This window comes from Stegastes partitus, unplaced genomic scaffold (genome assembly GCF_000690725.1).
Source record: "Stegastes partitus isolate 25-593 unplaced genomic scaffold, Stegastes_partitus-1.0.2 Scaffold743, whole genome shotgun sequence".
Classification (NCBI taxonomy): Eukaryota; Metazoa; Chordata; class Actinopteri; family Pomacentridae; genus Stegastes; species Stegastes partitus.
Window position 1 is genome coordinate 46,248 of NW_007578474.1, and position 21,035 is coordinate 67,282.

Below are 21,035 nucleotides of genomic sequence, written 5' to 3' on the forward strand. Positions count from 1 at the left end.
CAACACTGACGGATAAATGTTTTAAATTTCTCCTTTAATAAAACACATATTCAAAAAGGCATTTCAATCAAGTTTTGTATTGGAATTTGTGTTATTCTAAATTTTGGCACTAAGATTTTTATTTTTTTTTTATTTTTTTATTGCAAATGTACATTCCAAATATCTGTTATTGGTCTCCTTGCTTTCATATAATTAATGTCGGTGTCGGCTATGAAAAAAAAAACGTGTTGTTCGACCCCTAACGAGTGGTGTCAACTTTCCTTAGCTAATATTTTTTTTCTCTCCTAGATGATGAGAAATCAGACAATGATGACAACAGTCAGGAGAGCCCTGCAGAGAATGGTGAATAAACATGCAGAGATCCTGACTGAACTACATTGTGAACTGCTTTTATGATTTGATTTTGTCTAAAAATACTTTTTTGTATGTATTTTTAAATAAAGCTGACTTGTCTGAATCTGTTTTTTAGTTCATTTATAAAAATGGGGAATTTGTAGATGTAAGTGTGTCCATATAACTCAACATTCTGGGAACCCCACCCCATTAATCAAAATAATCAAGGTTTCCAGACTGACAAAAGATTTTAATGGAAACACTGCGATAGTGTGGCAGACCACATTCGTTTAAAGATCACCTGGAGAAAGAGATAAATTCAAGCACTTATTTTCACAAGATGAAAACAATGTCATCTGTAGTTAATTTTCATATTACCAAAAGATTACATCACAGTGTTTGTTCTGCTGTCAAAGCTGGGAGTTTGTTTTTGAAACCATTTTCTATATAAAAGCACAAGGGGGAGCTACAAACCACAGTTCTCCATTAAAAATCATCTCAGTCGTGAGTTTGATGCAGAGTTTACCACATTAACCAGGAGTCTGGTAGCGGCTGAAGTGCTTGGCAGCTACAACAAAATAAATTGAAAATGTGCGATTTAATGTATTTTAGTTAGCTTATTAGTATCTTTTCTTGTATTTGTAGAAACTCTCAGCCAAAGTGAAGCAGAACGGTTCAGTTGATCAGTCTGGAAGTTTGTTCATGCTGAGAATTCTCTTTTAGAAATATATAATAGATAGTTAAATTGGGCAGTCTTGTGTCTAAAATCATCACAGATTCATCAAATTAGGCAAAACTATTCTTTATTTAAACAAATATATAGAGTTCTTTATTTTAGAATCCTTTTTAGTTCCTTCTATATATTTTATGTGCAAAAAAACCCCAAACTGGCTTTTTTTTTTTTTTTCATGAAAACAGAAAATTTATTGCAGTACATTAAAAAGATCTCCCTTTATTGACACGAAGCAAATCTGTCCATTCTGAAGTGGATACATTAAAAAAATACAAATAATACAGCATAGTATAGAGTAACAATACTATAACTACAATGATACTGTATTTGACCGATGAAAGATGCATAGCAGACTCACGCTGCAAGCCCTTGGCCTCTAAAACTCCACCAGGTATGCTCGGGCCCGCATGAGGCGTTTGAGGCGGCTCTTCAAAGCCGTCCTCTTGCTGCCGATGTCAAAATCCTCCTTCAGCAAGAAATCCAAATTGTCCTTGTTCTGAATCATCTGCATCATCTCCCTATGTAGCTGGATGGCTGACTCCTGCAGCATCTGGTAGCGGATCACCAGCGGGATTTGGTCAGCCAGACGCATGCCAGCAATCTGCATCAGAAAGTTAAAAAAAAAAAGTTTGACAAAGTTTGAAAAACTTCTGCTCTGTCTAAACCAAATTGATTTTGTTCATAAATCTGCCCTCTAAAATAGGACTTACTTGGTAGTATGATTTAAGGTGCATCATCAGCTGCTCAAGTGTTGCATGGTTGTCCATGATAATGCTTCGTTCTCTAACATGTTTACTTTTTTGTTTGAGTTCCTGCTCATCCTCCTCTTTCTTGCGCTCGTTCAGACTGCTGCTGTAGGTCCTGTCCTGAGAGTAAACAAGCAGCTCCATCTTGAACTGAGTTCTCAGCATGGATTCAGCAACAGACTCTTTTTCTTTCTTGATGGCTTCAATCTTCGCCTAGAAAAAATTCTAGTCAGTTTGAATATTGCCAAAAAGAGGCAAATTACATTTAGACATGTCATATACAGAGAATGACTGAAACGGTATAAGTGCCAGCAGCTTAACTAATAGAAGATGGTTACCCTGGCTGTCTTCACGAGGTTAGGAAATCCAGTGAAGCTGCTGAGGGCCAGCTGTAAGAACACCTTTTTAACAGCATCTGGGGAAACACAAATACATGGTGCAACTACTTGCCTTCCACTGAGCACTTCATTAGTGGTTATACTGGAAAAAGCTACATACTTGTTTATTATTCTTCAGGCTGTGCATTCACTATGAACTAAAGTACTGGATACTACAGAGTCCCAGATCTCATCTCTCACCTGAGAAGGTTTGGTGACTGTGCAGGTGAAAAAGATGCACAAGGGTCGCAGAAAGTAAAAATCTGACAGAGGCATCACATGCAGTTGTTTTGACAGAAGTCTTGTAGATTACCAGAAAATTGTTTTCAGTGTGAAGGGGGGAAAAAAAAAACATTTTAACTGCTCTGCTGTATATTGGCTTATGTTTCTTAAATCTCATAAAAAAGAAAGGCCAAGATGCTGCCTGCAAAAACATACGAAAAGAAGCAGGTAGAGATGTAGAACAAAGTTTTATGAAATGATGAAACTCAAGTTCAACCAGGTGAATGCAGAAGAACATGGAATCATTCTGTATGCTCAAGGTCAGTTAAATGCTTGAAAGGGTTCCTTCACCTCAGCTCTGAGTCTAACTCCACCCACTGCATAATTATGAAAAACACTCAGAAGTGGGCAAGAGACAAATTGGGGTGGTGGCTGAGGGCAGAGGTGTATGTGTGAAGCAGGAGTTCCTCAGGGACATCCTCAGACCACAGAAAGATAGAAAGCAACACAGCGGAGAGGCCACAAAGGGGCCTTTTGAGGTAAAGAATCCCCTCAAGTGGTAATTAGTGTGGTGGAGAACCAAGGTGGTCCCACACTAAGTCAATTTGAGCTATAGCCCAAAGTGAGATGTCTTGGAGCCAAGGCAATGCAAGTCCAGGAGAGGATGGAGTCAGTCTCAGAGTGGTTATGTTAGCTGGTGAGACGGTAGAAAGCTCAAAGGCTCTGAAGGGAAATAATGCAGCCTTCAAAAAGACAAATCTTAATCACTGCACCTCAAGTGAAAAATCCCAAGTAGAAAGTTAGCAAGAAATGTTGTGAACTCCTCTGATCGCTGAGTCTCGATCAGCATATATTTAAAAATAAAGTTTGGGCGCCGCTATAGCTCACCTGGTTGAGCTGGTGTCCCATGTACAGGGCTACAGTCCTGTTGTGGAGGTCATGAGTTCGGCTCCCACTCATGGCCCTTTCCCACATGTCCTCCCCCTACTCTTCTCCCCCACTTTCCTGTCTCTCTCTCACTGCTCTGTCAAAAATAAAGGCACAAAGGCCAAACATTTTTTTAAAATAAACAAGGTTTCACTCCAGTGCAGGGACTGGGGATGTGGTGGTGGGCCACCTACCGCTGATTAGAGGGCACGTATACGTAGATACGTCCCAAACTGTTTGAGTCTATGCCAGCACTGGCCTTGCAGGGGTGAATTAAAATGGCCCATTGAGCCACTTTAAGCTCATGAAAAGCCATTTTTAAAATACATTTTACAAGAAACCTTAACATTAACCGCAGCACTGACGAGTTTCATCTGAGTACAGTCACATGATTTAGTTTGCGACTCAAAAACACGTACAGTACTTCTTTAACCACAAAGCCTGAAGGACAAAAAGTGTCTGACCATCCCACACGTACAGCCTGGACTATAATAAAATCATATACCTCCTACGTCTCGGAGTTTCTTGACAGCTGGTTCTTCCAGCTGCTTGATCTGCTCCTTGACCATGACCTCAAAGGTCTTGTAGTTGATGAAGCCTGGTAGCTCTCTGCCACGGTACCGCTCTTCATATTCCTCCACCTCTCTTTCAATTTTCTTGTTAACTGCAACACACAAAGGCATATGTCAGAGTTATGCTCGTGGACAGATCTACACCAAATAAAAATAATATACTCACAGTTTGCCCCTGAGCGGTCCACGTGGGCTTTCCATTGTCCAAACTGTTTCCTCAGCACGGAAAAGACGTTGAGCTTCTCTCCGCATTTGAGTTCCTCTCCTATAGTCAGACTGATGGCATCCTGAGTGAACGCAGTCACTTTCTGCAGCACATTACAGATATTTTAAGTCTATTAAAAAGGTATGTATAGGCAAGCAAAAGCAGGCGGGTAAATGTGAGGTAGCAGGAGCTCACGTCAATGACGAAGATGAGTCTCTCAGCTGGATCAGACGGGGGTCCATTGCCATATCTGTCCAGCTCTGCCTGAGTCTGTGCCAGTTTCTCCTCTATCTGCTCTTCCAGTCTTGGCAGGGATCTCTGTAAATCACACAGCAAGGGTCAAATATTTGACAACAAACCATTAGTTTATACCAAAATCGTTCAAGTGAAGCAATAAGAAGAATTTACCTCAATGTGATGCACCAGCTCAAGTGTGAGTTTCTCAGCCAGCATAGGGACAGTGGCGTGGCCTTCATTGTAAAGAGTGCTACGGCAAGAACAAAAAACTGCTAAGTAGAAGCTACACAACCTATCATGGAGTTCATCGAACACAGTGCAGTGTTTATACAATTACCTGAGCAGCATTAACTTACCTGAAATATGCATGATCTTCGAAGAAAGCTTTCTCTTTTTCAGTTGCTTCGGTAAGAGACACGTTCTGTGAGATCTCCATCTGACCCCTGCACTTGACGATCATGTAGCCCTTCGTCAGGTGGATGACTTCATTATGGACAATTTCAACCACTGTCCCCTCTGTGCCTTTGTCCACCAGGTCAGGTTTGGTCAAGATACCTGTCAGAGAGAGACGGAGAGAGAATGGACTACCTGCGAGCTGAGCAACTAACCTCAGAGACAGGTGGTCCCCTTACAAATTCACATGTATTTACCCAGAGTCCTCTCTCCATCAGGATCCACCTGCTGCGCCATCTTCAAAGCCTCTGTGGTCGCGATGTCCACGTTGCACGGGACGACCACCAAGCTGATGGTCTCTTGCCTTGTGATGAACTTCTCAATCAGTCTCTTGATCTGAAATGACAAATTCACACTGTGTAAATTATAAGCTACATGAAAGTAAAGTGTCCAGATGTCTTTCTTGCGATATTGCCCGTGGATCTTTCTAAGGGAAGGGCCAATATGGAAAAATATTCATAAGACACGTAACATAAGGCCTACATTTTTGGAGATTACAAATCTCACTGTCGACACTTTTCCTTGGGAAAATGTTCTGTCTTAGAAATTGTCCCAGAAGCATTGTGGAATAGCACACCTGTTCACCAATATTCTCCGGTTGTCCCTTTACGGCCACTCTGGCGATGCCCGGCAGGTCAATGAGCGTCAGGTCTGGAACATCCGGGGAGGCGATCTCCAGACTGATGAGGTCATTGCTGATCCCCACTCCGACCCCGGCCATTTCATCCTGAGCTGAAGAGACATGACAAGATATTGCAAATGATGAAAGTGCTCAGCAATGAAACTTCAAATGTCCACTATCTTCCTCAATACTTGCCTCTTATCAGTGACATTAAAGAATGATGTACTGTATTCTATACCTGCTCTTATCTTTTTCTCCACATCTGCAGGGTCTTCGATCATTTCCTCGTGGTCCTGGTAGCTAATCTTTCCAAACCACTCCTCTCCCTCTTTCCTTCTCTTCATCTTCAGTTCGAGAGGACATCTCGTCACAATGCCTGGATTAATGATGAGGGGGAAAAAAATCAAAGTGAGATCCAGTGTGCATGATAAAAGTATGAAAACAGTACGTTTTGTCATATAACACTGAAATAATGTGAATAAAACTTCATCATTATTACACCTTAGCAACATGTTCCAGATATCATAAAAGCACCTGAGAAGTGCAACGTTTCTGTAAAGTGGCTCTTTAGTTCACTTGCTGATTGTATAAGATCTTGGGCCTTTGTGGTAGAAAGCCAGCAGTCATGCTAACACTGTTGCAACACAGTTTTCATTGGCTGATAGTTCTCTCTTTAGTGCCTCCAGCAGCTTGGGCTAGAGAGAAAAATGGCTTCATACAATTGTGACATGAATCATTTGTCCTCTGACTTTTGCTTTTTTTCTTCATCTTCTGGTCAGAATTTGCGGCTTGATTGGAATGGTGTGCTGTGTCTTTTGTTAGCAACTTGTCATACGGTTTTTATGAAATTTACAAAACAACACATTAAAAATTCTAACTAAAATGAACGGGAAGTCCACCTGACAACTGCGAAAACCCAGCATTCTTTGGAACCTCGCAGCTCTGGCATACTTTACATTAGAAACTTTATTACAAGGATTTCAATGTTATTGCTCTAAATCCTTGTTGTTGCTGCTGTTGTTTTTTTATACAGTTTTTATGCAGTCACAGTTTAAATTTTATTAATTTCTTGAAAGATGTTGCATTTAACCTTGTCTTCTCAGAATTTCTCCTCTATATAACCATTTTTATGTCCTCTTCCCGCCCAGTGTGGCTCTCATTACCATAGGAGTTAAGCTTTTTTTTTTTTTTTTTTACCTCAGACACGAATTGTGCTGACCCCAAATGGGTGAAAATTAAACAACAGAGAGTCTCTCTAACCTGCCACCAAGTTTGCATGTTCTCCCCGTGCAGCGTGGGTTCTCTCCGGGTTCTCTGGCTTCCTCCCACACAGTCCAAAAACATGTTGAGGTTAACTGGTGATTCTAAATTGTCTGTAGGTGTGAATGTGAGTGTGCTTGGTTGTCTGTCTCTAAGTGTAGCCCTGTGATAGACTGGCGACCTGTCCAGGGTGTCTCCTGCCTTCGCCCCTAAGTCGGCTGGGATAGGGATAGGCTCCAGCCCGACCCTAGTGAGGATTAAGTGGTGTATAGATAATGGATGGATGTTCAAAACAAGATTGCTTTTCACAAGGTGGAAAAAGTTTTTCAATACAACTTAGAGTTTTTGAGTAGTCACCATTTGTTCAAGAAGCTAACCCTTAGTCTGCCCTTCTCACTTCCAGCAACCAGTGACTCAAAGGGAATTGGCTGATTCATACTGAACTACCCTTTCAAAGTAAAAGCTCAAAGATGTTACAAGCTACTGACCAGGGTTTGTAAACAAGCTGGCTTTTCAAAATAAAATCCACCTGTAAAAATTAGAACTTGAGTGTAATATAGCGGGACACACTAGCTGGCAAAACCTGAAAAGTTCTTCAGAAAGTTTCTAGTTCACATTATTGCCGTGTTTTGTGTACATCGAAACAGGAAAAAAACCATGACCGCTGATTAAAGAGAGACAGTCAGAAAAGGTGCCCCTCCCATTCTCACAATAACAAAAGCCATTTTCCATTTGGAACAAGTGTAAACACTATGGACTGCATGTTTTGCAGACAGAGGAGGAGGCAGGGGACAAGGATCTGAAGCAACACAGAATGCCTTTACTGCATCACATTCTGAATTTTTTTTTCTTTTACATAAATAATTTCCACCTAAACAGATGTAGAGAAAGTGCACAAAAATTCACCAGAATGCAGGAAATGTGTCACACAAATCCCCCTGCCACTCCCCCCCACCGCCTCCCTTAAGCGCTCTTAAAACGAGACCTACACATGTGGCCATACTGACCCCTTGTGATGGGGACACAGTATATTGGTACTGCAGCAAAAACTGTTTTCTACCTGTCCATTCTAACTCTACAGGCATGGGCAGGAATTACCTGGAACATAATTTCTGGGAGGGATCTGTTCATACAGCTCCAGCGTGAACTTTATGAAGCTATTTTTGTTCTTTTTTTAATGGCATTCCTGTTGCCTTGAGTTACTTTTAACCTGCAACCTGGCACAGTTTCCCAGTATACATCAGAGAATGCAGTTTATCCGGTAGCTGCTTAACAAGTCAGTGATTTGCATGTTAAGGAAGTTACTAATGATTTCAGTGTGTACTTTTCTAAAAGCTCTGTTTATCTTTATCTTTTCTTAACCCTATTCAGGACTTACATGTTGCCATAGATAGAAGGTCTTTCAGGATCCATTGGACCTCAAGAAAGCACATGTGCCAAATATTTGTTGGTATTCATTATAGACTTTTATACTATGTTAAATACATTTTCTGATAAGTGACATATATTTTTGCTCCGAATGCATGACAAATGTCCCTCTGTTTATATTTTAGAAAAAAAACAAAAACTTCAATAATAAAAAAAAAAACAATTCCTGTCACCTAAACCAAATGGCCTGGGGTCCAAAAGAATAACTATTTATGTCATAATAGTGCTGCAAACACTTTCTGGCAGGTTAAATTGGTCCTTTAAACCTTGTTAAACCGGTCTAAAGAAATGGATTGGTAATAACTGAGGACACATACTCTTGAATAAAACAGAGACATAAAAATAGCGGCATTAATGATGAATTCTTTATGACTTATCCATAAAAAAGCACCTCTAGCCTAAATCAAGCTGGGCGACACAAAGCGCATGCGCCAGCCTTCAGCTTTTGGTATTTTTATTTTTATTTATTTTTTTTGCACAACACCTGCATGAAAACGACTCTTCAGGTATTTGCTGAGGTATTTTAAGCGACAGAGAAAAGCAACGAAAGATTTTTTAAAAATAATTTACCGCTTCCTCTCGGCAGAGCCACCCCTGACAGCGCCTCCAGCACGGAGCTCTTCCCCGAGCTTTGGTCTCCAATCACGGCGATGGCAGGCAGCGCCAAGTCCTTCTCTACACCCAGAGAGCGGAGAGAGTCGATGAGGTCGATGCAGGGACGCACCTTCTCCTCGTACTGCTGGTTCAGAGTGTTCATGGTGTCTCCTGTGATGGGACAAAACCTTTTTTTTTTAATTTAAAAAAGTCAATGAGTGTCGTCTGTGACCAGCAGCAGTCTGCAGCCCGCACTGACTGAACTTGATGAAACGGATGCGAGTCGATCCCCGTAAAAGAAATGGAAACTTCAGCTGTAAGTTTCGTTTTCACGTCTTTCCTCATGCTCTGCTAGGGAGAAACGAAACTCAGCTGCCAATCGATACCTAGTAATGTAACATGACTTTGTTATTGTTGTTGTTGTTGTTGTTCTTTTGTTTGGGGGGTGGGTAACTGCAGTGATGTTGTTGAGTCTGAAGAAGACAGACAATAATACTTGAAGCTTCTGACATTGTGAATGAGGAATAACTGAGTATTATATAAGTATGTTAAATATAAGCCACTTTGAATGTAAATCACAATCAACAACAATCAACTCAGGATCATGAAAAAAACCCTCATTTGACCCCACATAACTTACTTAAAATTTGATTTTTCAACAACGGTTCCCTACCTTGAGCGGTTTTTTTTCACGGTTTCCCATGGGAGGTTAACTTCAACATTTTAAAACGTGTTATTACACACCTTTACAAACATACTGGTGAAGAAACTGTACGGTAAGGATCTAGTTGGCAGATATTCATATGTTTCTCTGACTATGTTGCACATATTTAGTCGTAGATTTCATAAATTGATAAAACTGACATTTGTTTCCCCTACACCAAGTTATCCACAATAACAATGTAAAATGTGGAAAGTATTGAGGAGTCTGAAGCTTATCCCATTCTCCACTGGCAGATCCTGTCATGGTCATTTCTCTCAATGGGTGTTCTGTTGGTTTAAATGTGGGCGTGTTTGCTTTGTTTCACAGTTGTGCTAAACGGTGAACCGTCACTCCCATCACAGATAATTGCGCAGTGGAGCAGGTTTTCTTTAAGCACCTTTATTTGTATTTGGCTGCACTGATTCTGCCGTTGATTCAGTCTCCCTGTCCCTGCTGCTGCGAAGAACCCCAAACACATGATGCTGCCGCCACCATGCTTTGTAGTGAAGACAGTATGAGCCAAATGATGAACAGTGTGTAGTGTTTGTAAGACACAGTGTTGAACTTGTGCCCAAATAGATTTGGACTCATCAGACAAGAGAAAATGCAGTTTGTCAAACTCTAAATTGGCTGTTATATGCCTTTTACTTCCGTCTCTGTTACCCTAAAGGCTCAAATGATGGAGTACTATTAAGACTGTCATTCTTTTCTGCAGACTCTCCCATATGTGCAGAGGACATCTGAAGCTCTGGTAAAGTGACCTTTAAGTTTCTGGTCACTTCCCTGACTAAGGCCCTTATTGCTCAGTTATTCAGTTTGGTTAGATAGTGAGTCCTTGTCAATTCAAGCTTCTTTCATTTGACAATTACGGAAGACACTGCTCCTGGGAACACTCAGAGCTTCAGAAATGTCCTGCCCTGATCGCTCCCTCAACACAGTTTTATCTTTATTTTTTATAATTCGTCACTATGGCTTATTGAGCATAGACTGATGGGGGAAATGATAATTTAATGAATGTCAAATTCAACCTACAACATTACAAAATGTCTGCACATCAGAAATACCTGCACATCAGAAGGGACAAGGAAGAGAGTCAAAGTCTTCTTTAGTTTCTGTTTTATTATATTTCAGGTAGTTATTTATTACAACTGAATGTGAATAGGTAGCCTGTTTCACACAACACAAAGAGCACACGTGCAAACCAAACCAAAGTTTCTGGAGTGCATGAGATAATACTTGTCTTGCACTAAACAACAACAAAAAAAATCAAATCAAATAACAAGAAAAAATAATAACGGGCTGTTTATTTGGAAAGCTTAACTGTTTTTTTGCTGCAGCAGCTATTTTTTTTTTATACCATAAGAGTTTCTCGTGCCCAGAAAAAGATTCTGATAAAACAGTTTGGGCTTTTTCAGTTAACTCTGCAAAGGTGAAAACATACAAAAACAACCAGATGATTTTGAGCTAAGTTATATTTTTCTCTGCATTCTGTCACTTTTTCAGTGCTGTGCTGTGCATAAGCAACATAAAACATAAGCTCCATTAGAGCCCACACATACAGTGCCATGCATAAGTAATGATGGGAAATATGAATTTATGTTCAGTTGTTTTAAAGCATGGGCAATGAAACATTAGCAATGTGTGAAAAAGTCAAGTGAGGAGCGAATGCTTACCTCATCTTCGGTTATATCATTTAGGTTTGTTTGCCATTAAAGATCAGCTGGTTGTGTTTGCTTTCAAAATGACAGTATTTGTATTTTCTCATACTGAGGAAAAGTCATACTAAAAAACACAACTGAGAACTGAGAGTATTGAATAAAAGTCTGGAAATATTTATGAAACATGTCATGAATTGCCACTCAATGTAATGTTTAAATGACCGTGATGCTGTAACAAGTTTGACTGTTGTAGTTGGTGCACAATACTTTAACCAAACAATCTAACTTTTGAAAAAGTTACACATCATGTTTTAAGCTTGGCAGTCCATTTGCATCTGCGTGGTGCTGAAGCTGAATATGTTCATGCTAAACTCAGTCAGCAGACTGCGAGCCTTTGACAGGCGCTGGCGGCGATTCTCAAGGTGGATTCTCTTTGCTTTTATGCCACAGTCCTCTTGAAGCAGGGACTCGATTTTCTCCTTGTCCTGAAGCATCTGCAGCATCTCCCTCTGCAGCTGGGTGGCAGACTCCTGCAAGATCTGGTAGCGGATCACCAGAGGGACCTGGTCGGCGAGACGTCGGCCAGCAATCTGTGGTTTGGAGACAAGAAAGTAGAAGTGTAATTCAAACCTTTATCTGTTTTCGATAAGAGATATCTGTGTATTTAATTTTGGATTTTACTAAACCAGAATTTTATTTTAGTGCACTTCATTTATTTATTTATTATTTACTTATTTCTATTTATTTACAGTAAACACTTTTGTGCCACCTTTTAAGGTCTTTATACAGGTTTCGCTGGCAATAAAACAGTAGAATATTTAAACTTAATCTAATAAGAAAATGTGTTTTGACACCACTTTTAAAAAGGGGGTGGGTGGGGGGAATGAAGAAAACAGTAACCCAAAACTGAAATAAGACTTGTAACTGTTCCACTGTCCTGGTGGAAAGTCAAAGTGGAAATTAAACATGACGTAGTGGTAAACGCAAAGTAATGTACACTCACATGGGAAATAAAGGTACAAACTGTGCCATTTTGACGTATTTGGAAAAGAAAACATTTCAAACAGTGCCTCCTCCTCCTTTAGCAGAAATAACTTCTTGTAGGCTTTTGAATAATTATCCAGCAGTTTGCTGAGATTTTTGACTGGCATGATTCCCATACAGGGAAAATTTGTACAATCTCTTTGTGATTACAAACACAGTTGAATATACCACCTTTATCCATAGTCACTGTTTCAAAAAGGATTAAGAATGTGTTTGATCAAATGTGTTTCAAAAATATTAAAATTTCCATGGGATATACTCATTTTTAAATGTTGTGTAGGTATAAATGTACCACCTTTAAATGACACTTACTTGAAAATAGGATTTAAGGTGGTTCATCATCTCTTTCAGGGAGGCCCCACTGTTGTTACTGTTGATATTTATGCATCCATTAAATAAAGATTTTTGCGTCACGTTATTCTGTTCTTCTGCTCTTTTTCGCTTGCCCAACTTCTTGCTGTAGGTGGTGTCCTGAGTGAAAACGATCATCTCCATCTTAAACTGAGTCCTCAGCATGGACTCTGCCACAGCTTCTTTCTCATTTATGCTGGCTTCAATCTTCATCTGAATCACGCACACACACACACAGACACAAAATGCCATTAAATATGCAACAGTCTTAGGAATCTGTATACAGAAGCAAATAACATAAAAGATGATACCTTAGCCATTTTGATGAGGTTAGGAAATCCAACCAAGCTCTGCTCTGCCAATTCAGACATCTCTTTCTTCACAATTTCTAAACAAAAATAATAAGTAAAATCTCAAATGAAATAATACCTGGAAGGTATACGATCACTGCCACATTATGATGAGACACACCTGACACTTCCTTGAGTTTCAGGATGGCAGGCTCTTCCAGCTGTTTGATATGGTCCTGGACGATGGTCTCAAAAGTCTTGTAGTTGATGAAGCCTGGTAGTTCTCTTCCGCGGTACTTTTGCTCATACTGACCCACCTGTCTCTCAATATTCCAGCTGACTGCCAAATGAACGCAATAAAAGTTTGTTTCCTATTTCTTCATTATATGAAACCGTTTTTTTCAACAACAACAAAAAATGTACTTTATGGAGCAGTTTACAAATTAGGTTACAAGATCAGCAACAGCAGATAATCAAAAGTGATGTAACGACCAAGATGTTAGCTCACTTACATGTTGTTCCAGAGTCCTCTGTTGTTTTATTCCATTCTGCAAATTGACATCTGAGTGTGTAGAAGGTATTGGACCTCATCCCACATTTTAGTTCCTCTCCTTTGGTAAGACTGATAGCATCCTGTGTAAATGCCATCACTCTCTAAGACATAAGGGGTCAAGATGAAAGCGCAGGACAAATTAGCTTTTCATTTAGATATACTTTTAGTCTGGGGAAGCAAAAGGGGCCGGCTAGTGAACTCACGTCAATGAGGAAGCCGAGTTTCTCTGTTGCGTCTGATGGGGGTTCTTTGCCGTATCTGGTCATTGTCGCCTGCGTCTGTTTCAGTTTCTTCTTTATTTGCTCTTCCAGTCGAGGCAGCGATTTCTACAAATCACAGACATGGGGTTAAGACATTAGCAGCTGGAGTGGGTAAAGTTATCTGCCTTTAAACCACTGGGGTGAAGCAGAGAGAAGTATTCACCTGGATGTGATGCACCAGTTCAAGGGTGAGTTTTTCTGCCAGTTTCGGGACAGTGGCGTGGCCTTCATCATAGAGAATCCTGCAGCACGAATAGAAAGTGAAATGGTCTGCAGCCTACTGCATCACAAAGACTTGCTTGCATAACTGCACAAAAAGATGAACTTACTGGAAATGTGCATGGTCTTTGAAGAAAGCTTTTTCTCTTTCCAATGCTTTAGGAAGAGACACCTTCTTTGAGATCTCCATCTGACCCCTGCACTTGACGATCATGTAGCCTTTCTTCAGGTGGATGGCTTCATTATGGACAATTTCAATCACTGTCTCCTCTGTGCCTTTGTCCACCAGGTCAGGTTTGGTCAAGATACCTGACAGAGAGAGAGAAAGTTGGATTTCCCACCCTGTAGGTGGATATTGACCACTACAGAGCTCCTATCAGAGAGCTCTGCATCAACAAATGATGTTCAGCTTCTTTATTCAGGAGAAAGGCCAGATTAACATGATTCCAGATCAGTTGTTTGCTGCATGGATAAATAATAGTGGTAGTTTCCTTAAATTTAAACATCCAGGCAGGGGAAATGAAAACTACCTCCCCTCAATCAGCAAACATGTATGGATAACTGATTTACTATATATATTTAAAGCCCACGAAGATGAGAAGAATTCACAAGACAGAGAGTGGACTAACTCAGGGAGCAACTTACTTAAGAACTTCAGCTCCAACAACCTAAACAATCATATTCCCAGTTTTTCCTGTTGTTTTTTTTTTTTTTCTTTTCTTATTTAAAACTGCATCTACACAGTTTGCAGATAATTTAACAAAGTAAGATAATTAGGTTTGTTTTGAATTAACATTTGAATTCAAATTCTATTACAAAAAACGTTTCAGTGTGTGACTGTGTGTGTGTGCACAGAGATAAATGAGTTGTGTATAAATGTAATATACAGTTATGATTAAGCATGTGTGGAATAATTTAGATCGTCACTGTATTATAAAGGCCATTGCAGGGCTCCACCCATTAATTAATATATGGTAAAATACCTCTTAAGGTCCATATTTAGGACATCCATCCATCCATCCATCATCTACACCACTTAATCCTCATTAGGGTCGCAGGGGGGCTGGAGCCTATCCCAGCTGACTTAAGGCGAAGGCAGGGGACACCTGGACAGGTCGCCAGTCTATCACAGGGCCACACTTAGAGACAGACAACCAAGCACACTCACATTCACACCTACGGACAATTTAGAATCACCAATTAACCTCAGCATGTTTTTGGACTGTGTGGGAGGAAGCCGGAGAACCCGGAGAGAACCCACGCTGCACGGGGAGAACATGCAAACTACACGCAGAAAGATTCCGGTGCCCCCACCGGGACACGAACCGGCGACCTTCTAGCTGTGAGGCAACAGTGCTAACCAACTGCTCCACCTTGCAGCCATTTAGGACATGACTAAAATAATAATAATAATGATTCCCGGTTTGTGTTTTGCTTGGATTGGACCCATGTTAGCCACTACTTCTTCCATCTGAAATCCTTCCATGTACTTGAATTGCCTACAAGATTGCATTGCACATTTCTTCCTACTTAACTTGTGGCATTTCTTTATTCATTTTAGTTTCCTGCCTCCCTTTAATCTGCAGTGTATTAGTGAAATTAATGCTTGAGAATATTTCGTAAAAATGACGCATCGCTTTTTTGTATCTTAACTCCCTGTTTGTAGTTTCAATAAGAATTCTAAATTCTGATCTGTTAAGAATCTATGTAATTGTAAATATCCAACAAAAGTCAATTTGAAAGTGTAACTTTGTCCCTTAACTATTTAGACAAATCAAAGCTGCCATTCTTGAGGAGTTGGTGTATGTTAGTGTCTATTTCTGACCACTTTTTTAAAACAGCATCTATATGAGGTATAAAAACCTTCATAAATCAAATGTTACGCATGTCCCCTTTTTAAAACCACTTCTGTTTACCCAGAGTCCTCTCTCCATCAGGGTCCACTTGTTGCGCCATCTTCAAAGCCTCTGTGGTTGCTATGTCCACGTTGCATGGAACAACCACCAAGCTGATGGTCTCTTGTTTTCGGATGTACGTCTGGATCAGTCTCTTAATCTGAAAATATTAATAATAATTAATAATATAATTGGAATTTTAACAAATACAACATTATAAACTGTACAAGTGTGGTTACAGACTGCACAACTATCACTTCTGTGTTTTTACCTGTACTAATTATAGTTAATTGTATTTTATATGTCACATTTCTACTTGACAGAAACAAAGATATTTTCAAAAACGAATAAAAATGAAAGAAAAATAAACAAAGATCATAGAACTGAAAGACAGAGACCACAAAACAAAGATCATAAAACAGAACAGAAACAAAAATATTCAACATTCAGGCATTTAGATACCAGAACGGTAAAAGAAGAGATTTAAAAGACATAAAAACGTTGCCAGTTTGATCTGAATACACTGTTCCTCAGTTTGAGTGCCTGGTCAACCTTGTTTACATCCCAAATCTGAGGCATACCCAGCAGAACCCCATTTATCAATTGGAGAGTGCACCCTGAGACTTAAGGGTTCAACAGTCCTGAATGGAATTTAAAGCAAGGCCATTTAATGCTTTAAATGTGACTAACACAAATGTACAATCAATGTAGAACTTCAAAGGTAGCCATTGTAAACTGGCAAGTCCTGGAGTAATAAGCATTTCAGTACGAGGCGGGAAGACATAAGTGCATACATAGTCTTCTGCAAATGCATGCTAGACAGGAATTATCTCATTTGTTTCAGTCGAATGAATAGTTTTGGGACGGGCAACATTTTACACAAATGGATTGTCAAGGTTACTGTAGTTGTCAGCTTGAAAAAAGACGTATAACTGTGTGTCATCTGCATAACAGCGGTGGGAGACACTGAATGTTCTATTCAAAAATGAACAAATGCATTACAACACTAAACATCTTGAGCCACACTGATGGCTAAAAGATGTTTTATTTTATGCACAAAATATATTTTTTGGCTCGATGATCAATGCCCTCTGATATTAGACCCAGTTGTGCTACCTTAGTGGATCCTTTGTGAAACTACACGATTGCAAGTTGTACTACTAGAGGATTTAGCCATAAAGGGCCACCCTGCACTAATTCTGAAGAAGAATAATGATACGTCATTATCTTGTTGCAGTTATTGCAGGGTGCTGTGTTCTGTAGCATTTCCAAAACTAGTAACAACAGACAAAAAGTGTAAATAATCAATTAAACGGCTATTTTTACCTGCACTGATAGAAGCTACAATTATTGCATCCGATGAGTGGAGTTAATGCAAATTTTTAAAATCTATTTTACACTAGACCAAATTACTGGGTGCTGAACTCACATACCTGATCACCAATGTCCTCTGGTTGTCCCTTTACGGCCACCCTGGCGATGCCAGGCAGGTCGATGAGCGTCAGGTCAGGAACATCCGGGGAGGCGATCTCCAGACTGATGAGTTCCTCGCTGATCCCTACCCCAACCCCGGCCATTTTATCTTGAGCTGAATAGAGAAGACATGATATATGATCTGACGTATATCTGAACAGCAAATTAAGCTACCCACTACCTCTGTCAAAACTAAGCTTACCTTCTCGAATCTTTTCCTCCACAATCGCTGGATTTTTTATCTCTTCCACACAGTTCCTGTAGCTTATCTTTCCAAACCACTTCTCTCCTTCCTCCTTTCGCTTCATCCTCAGTTCCAGAGGACATCTTGTCACAATGCCTGGATTTCAGAAGAGCAAATGGTGAGGAAAAAACTCAAGCATAATCCGGTGTACTTGATGAAATTATCAAAAGTAGCAAGATATCTCAAATCAAAAGTTTGATCTTAAAGACACAGAAGTGACTGAATGAAGTCCAATGTACTGTCTCACTTTCATCTAGTCTATTTGTTTAGAACATTGCCGTCTATAGGATTTTTTATCAGGCAAACCACTTTTTATATCAATGTCTTACCTGCATGTTAATAAAAAAAATGTATTTACGACCAAGCCTTCCCACTGTTGCTTGTAACCATCTTTGTTTTTGATTGTCGTCGACTCAATGCTCCACAACTTTGATATATTCTAATTAACTTCTAGCCCGTTTCAATTGTGCATTTTAAGTCATGGAAATCCTTAATCTTTTGCTTCCATTGTTGACACTATGCTCTGGACGTCCTGTCATAAATTCACACTGTATTCAATCGCTAATTTAAGCTGCATTAAACTGTTTTTTTTCCCAGATTTTATCTGGATTAAACAGTCATAATGTCTTAATACACAGAACTTTACATCCATTGTCAAAGCACAGGTATGTGTAAGAGAAATGTTAACAGTTCTTGTTACTAGTGCCGCAACTAAAGGGTATTTTCATTGTGGACTGATAAGATAAATATGACCTCAATTAGTTGTTTAGTGTCTAAAATGTCAGAAAGTAGTGGAAAATTTCCATCAGCATTCCCAAAGCCCAAGATAATGTCCTCAAATCTATGTTTTGTCAAAGGCCCAAATATATTCAGAAGAAACCAGAAAATATTCATTCTTTGGTTGAAATCTGAGAATTTAGACTTTTTTCCTTACAAAAATAACTGCAGATTGATTTAATAGTTGACAACAAATCGATTAATCACTACAGCTCTACCTGTAACCAAAAAAGTGTGACCAAATAGCAGTTTATAACTCAATAACACATGTCATTAAGTGATTAAAGGCAATATTTAATTTGCATTTATATATATATATACATCTTATATTTAATATTTCATTTATAATCTTGAAAATATGAAATCAAGTTATTTTGATGCAATACTAACTATTCATGTCATAATAGTGCTGCAAACACTTTCTGGCAGGTTCAATTGGTCCTTTAAACCTTGTTAAACCGGTCTAAAGAAACGGATTGGTAATAACTGAGGACACATTGCAGGTCAAATAAAACAGAGACATAAAAATAGCGGCATTAAAGATGAATTCTTTATGACTTATCCATAAAAAAGCAACTCGAGCCTAAATCAAGCTGGGTGACACAAAGCGCATGCGCCAGCCTTCAGCTTTTGGTATTTTTTTTTTTATTTTTTATTTTTTGCACAACACCTGCATGAAAACGACTCTTCAGGTATTTGCTGAGGTATTTTAAGCGACAGAGAAAAGCAACGAAAGATTTTTTTAAAAATAATTTACCGCTTCCTCTCGGCAGAGCCACCCCTGACAGCGCCTCCAGCACGGAGCTCTTCCCCGAGCTTTGGTCTCCAATCACGGCGATGGCAGGCAGCGCCAAGTCCTTCTCTACACCCAGAGAGCGGAGAGAGTCGATGAGGTCGATGCAGGGACGCACCTTCTCCTCGTACTGCTGGTTCAGAGTGTTCATGGTGTCTCCTGTGATGGGACAAAACCTTTTTTTTTTAATTTAAAAAAGTCAATGAGTGTCGTCTGTGACCAGCAGCAGTCTGCAGCCCGCACTGACTGAACTTGATGAAACGGATGCGAGTCGATCCCCGTAAAAGAAATGGAAACTTCAGCTGTAAGTTTCGTTTTCACGTCTTTCCTCATGCTCTGCTAGGGAGAAACGAAACTCAGCTGCCAATCGATACCTATTAATGTAACATGACTTTGTTGTTGTTGTTGTTGTTGTTGTTGTTTTGTTTGTTTGTTTGTTTTTTTTTGGGGGGGGGGCTGCAGTCATGATGTTGTTGAGTCTGAAGAAGACAGACAATAATACTTGAAGCTTCTGGCATAAAAGGAACAGTTTTTGCCCACCACAACAAAATGAAAATAAATATCAGAACGTGTTTTTCTATAAATAACTGACTAAATTCAAGCTCCAGTGTTTGACATGTCCTACAAATTACTGATTGAGAGAATGGTAAGGTAATCAAGTGAATTTGTAAAATAAGATAAATTAAGATAAACTTTAATGATCCCTCACCCTTGATACTCACAGTGCTGAACAAAAGTTTCCATACACTTGTAATAACCTTATGTATCCTGGCAGACTCGTGTCTCCAGTGAGTCCTGTAACTCTAAACTTTCTATTATGAAATCACTAAAAACCCATGCGTCTTTGTCACAAAATAATCATGCATATTGGTTCTTGTATAGAATATATAATTCAGGTTGCTGTGTGTATGTTTTTGACCTAACAGATCTATACCCGAGGATAGAGCCTCGAGAAACTAATAAAACACTTTAGCATTCTGCCACAAAATTCCATTTAGTTGTTGCACCATTTTCGCCAATGAAATAAGTTGTCCCAGGGTACAGATCTATTACAGTCACAAGATGGCCTGATTATTACCTTAATTTTGTTTCTATTTTGCTGTTGTACAGTTTACTACTGCTGCTATTACTACTACCACCTATAACAATGATTTCCACATGTTTAGATATTTGTTCGTATACCTTCTATTTGTCAGCATACTCTTCATCCCTGTGGTACTGAACACTTTCATTTCATAATCAGTTCTGTCTCAGAGGAAATATAATATTTCTGCTGTCAATTTGCTCTATTCCACAACTTAAGGGACTCGCCCTGTGGGTGTTTTCCTTTTCTGGCGAGAGGATCAGACAAAGTTATTACACCTTTAGGGAAAGGGAATGCAACAACAAAGCTACCTAAGTACATGCATGAGTAAAAGTGGGATGAGGTTGTGTACATAAAGCTTGTCTTTGCTTGAAAATCCTGCACACACTGTTTCTTATAACCAACAGAGAGAAAACGCTTTGGAAGTCAGAGGTCAAACCACACACATCACATAAAGAGATCTGAGCAGATACACAATGATGAGTCCCTTATGGACAAATTTGTACATCTTTATTTGCATGAATCCCTGTAAAATATCCTCCACGCTCGGTACACGGACCTGTACACATTTGCCATGGATGTTCGACCATTTTACAAACATGGATGTTCAATTTACTTCATTACACCGATGCAAGCCACATGCTTAGAAGGTCAAAAAAACAGGGTTGCACAAGTCATGTCATTGTAAACAAACAGCAACCGAGCATTATCTTTTGATCACGACAATGTAATACATGAACTGCAGAGATTTTTGTTGTACAAAACTGAATTCTGATTTTTAAAACTAAAGCTCAGTATTGGTTATGTACAGATGAGCCCACTATTCACTATTCGTCCGTTATCACTGTGGTACTGATGTGCTTTTTTGCTGGGCTTTAAATGTGTGTATGGATACCGTGGACATGCTCTAAAGAAGTGTAACTTATGCTTAGAATTTCCCAGTAGTCTGAGGATAACATAGAAAACAGTCACAGCAACTTGT

At 39.5% G+C, this 21,035-nt stretch overlaps 3 protein-coding genes across 3 annotated transcripts in view; 1 reads left to right on the top strand and 2 right to left on the bottom strand.

Annotated features, from left to right (window-relative positions):
• thoc7 (THO complex 7) overlaps positions 1-457 on the top strand; it is a 3,423-nt gene extending 2,966 nt beyond the window's left edge. The window contains exon 8 of the mRNA XM_008291437.1: positions 289-457. Within this exon, the coding sequence (XP_008289659.1) occupies positions 289-350 (62 nt within the window). The 3' untranslated portion in view covers positions 351-457. The remainder of the gene's footprint in view (positions 1-288) is intronic.
• A 662-nt stretch (positions 458-1,119) lies between these two features.
• LOC103364351 (interferon-induced GTP-binding protein Mx) lies at positions 1,120-8,987 on the bottom strand. Its single transcript, XM_008291439.1, has 12 exons — positions 8,686-8,987; positions 5,666-5,803; positions 5,383-5,537; positions 5,003-5,141; positions 4,709-4,907; positions 4,524-4,602; positions 4,311-4,433; positions 4,077-4,218; positions 3,844-4,002; positions 2,151-2,227; positions 1,777-2,025; positions 1,120-1,667 (listed from the first exon to the last, which is right to left on the bottom strand). The coding sequence occupies exons 1-12, from the start codon at positions 8,870-8,872 to the stop codon at positions 1,443-1,445; spliced, it is 1,872 nt and encodes a 623-aa protein (XP_008289661.1). The 5' UTR covers positions 8,873-8,987; the 3' UTR covers positions 1,120-1,442.
• Positions 8,988-10,511: 1,524 nt separating this feature from the next.
• LOC103364352 (interferon-induced GTP-binding protein Mx-like) lies at positions 10,512-19,249 on the bottom strand. Its single transcript, XM_008291440.1, has 12 exons — positions 18,934-19,249; positions 17,358-17,495; positions 17,116-17,270; positions 15,704-15,842; positions 13,898-14,096; positions 13,732-13,810; positions 13,512-13,634; positions 13,268-13,409; positions 12,937-13,095; positions 12,777-12,853; positions 12,427-12,678; positions 10,512-11,660 (listed from the first exon to the last, which is right to left on the bottom strand). Exons 1-12 carry the CDS (start codon positions 19,118-19,120, stop codon positions 11,382-11,384), a joined length of 1,929 nt encoding a protein of 642 aa, XP_008289662.1. The 5' UTR covers positions 19,121-19,249; the 3' UTR covers positions 10,512-11,381.
• Positions 19,250-21,035: the final 1,786 nt, after the last annotated feature.

Bases quoted from the DNA above. Each gene is read 5' to 3' on its own strand.
- LOC103364352 (XM_008291440.1), bottom strand. From the start codon at position 19,120: ATGAACACTCTGAACCAGCAGTACGAGGAGAAGGTGCGTCCCTGCATC. The intron at 13,811-13,897 runs GTAAGTTCATCT...TTCGTGCTGCAG, and splicing joins AAAGACCATGCACATTTCCA to GATTCTCTATGATGAAGGCC. The intron at 12,854-12,936 runs GTGTGTCTCATC...ATTTTTGTTTAG, and splicing joins GAAACTCAAGGAAGTGTCAG to AAATTGTGAAGAAAGAGATG.
- LOC103364351 (XM_008291439.1), bottom strand. From the start codon at position 8,872: ATGAACACTCTGAACCAGCAGTACGAGGAGAAGGTGCGTCCCTGCATC. The intron at 5,538-5,665 runs GTATAGAATACA...ATGTCTCTTCAG, and splicing joins GGAGAAAAAGATAAGAGCAG to CTCAGGATGAAATGGCCGGG. The intron at 4,434-4,523 runs GTAAATTCTTCT...TGTGATTTACAG, and splicing joins AGCTGGTGCATCACATTGAG to AGATCCCTGCCAAGACTGGA.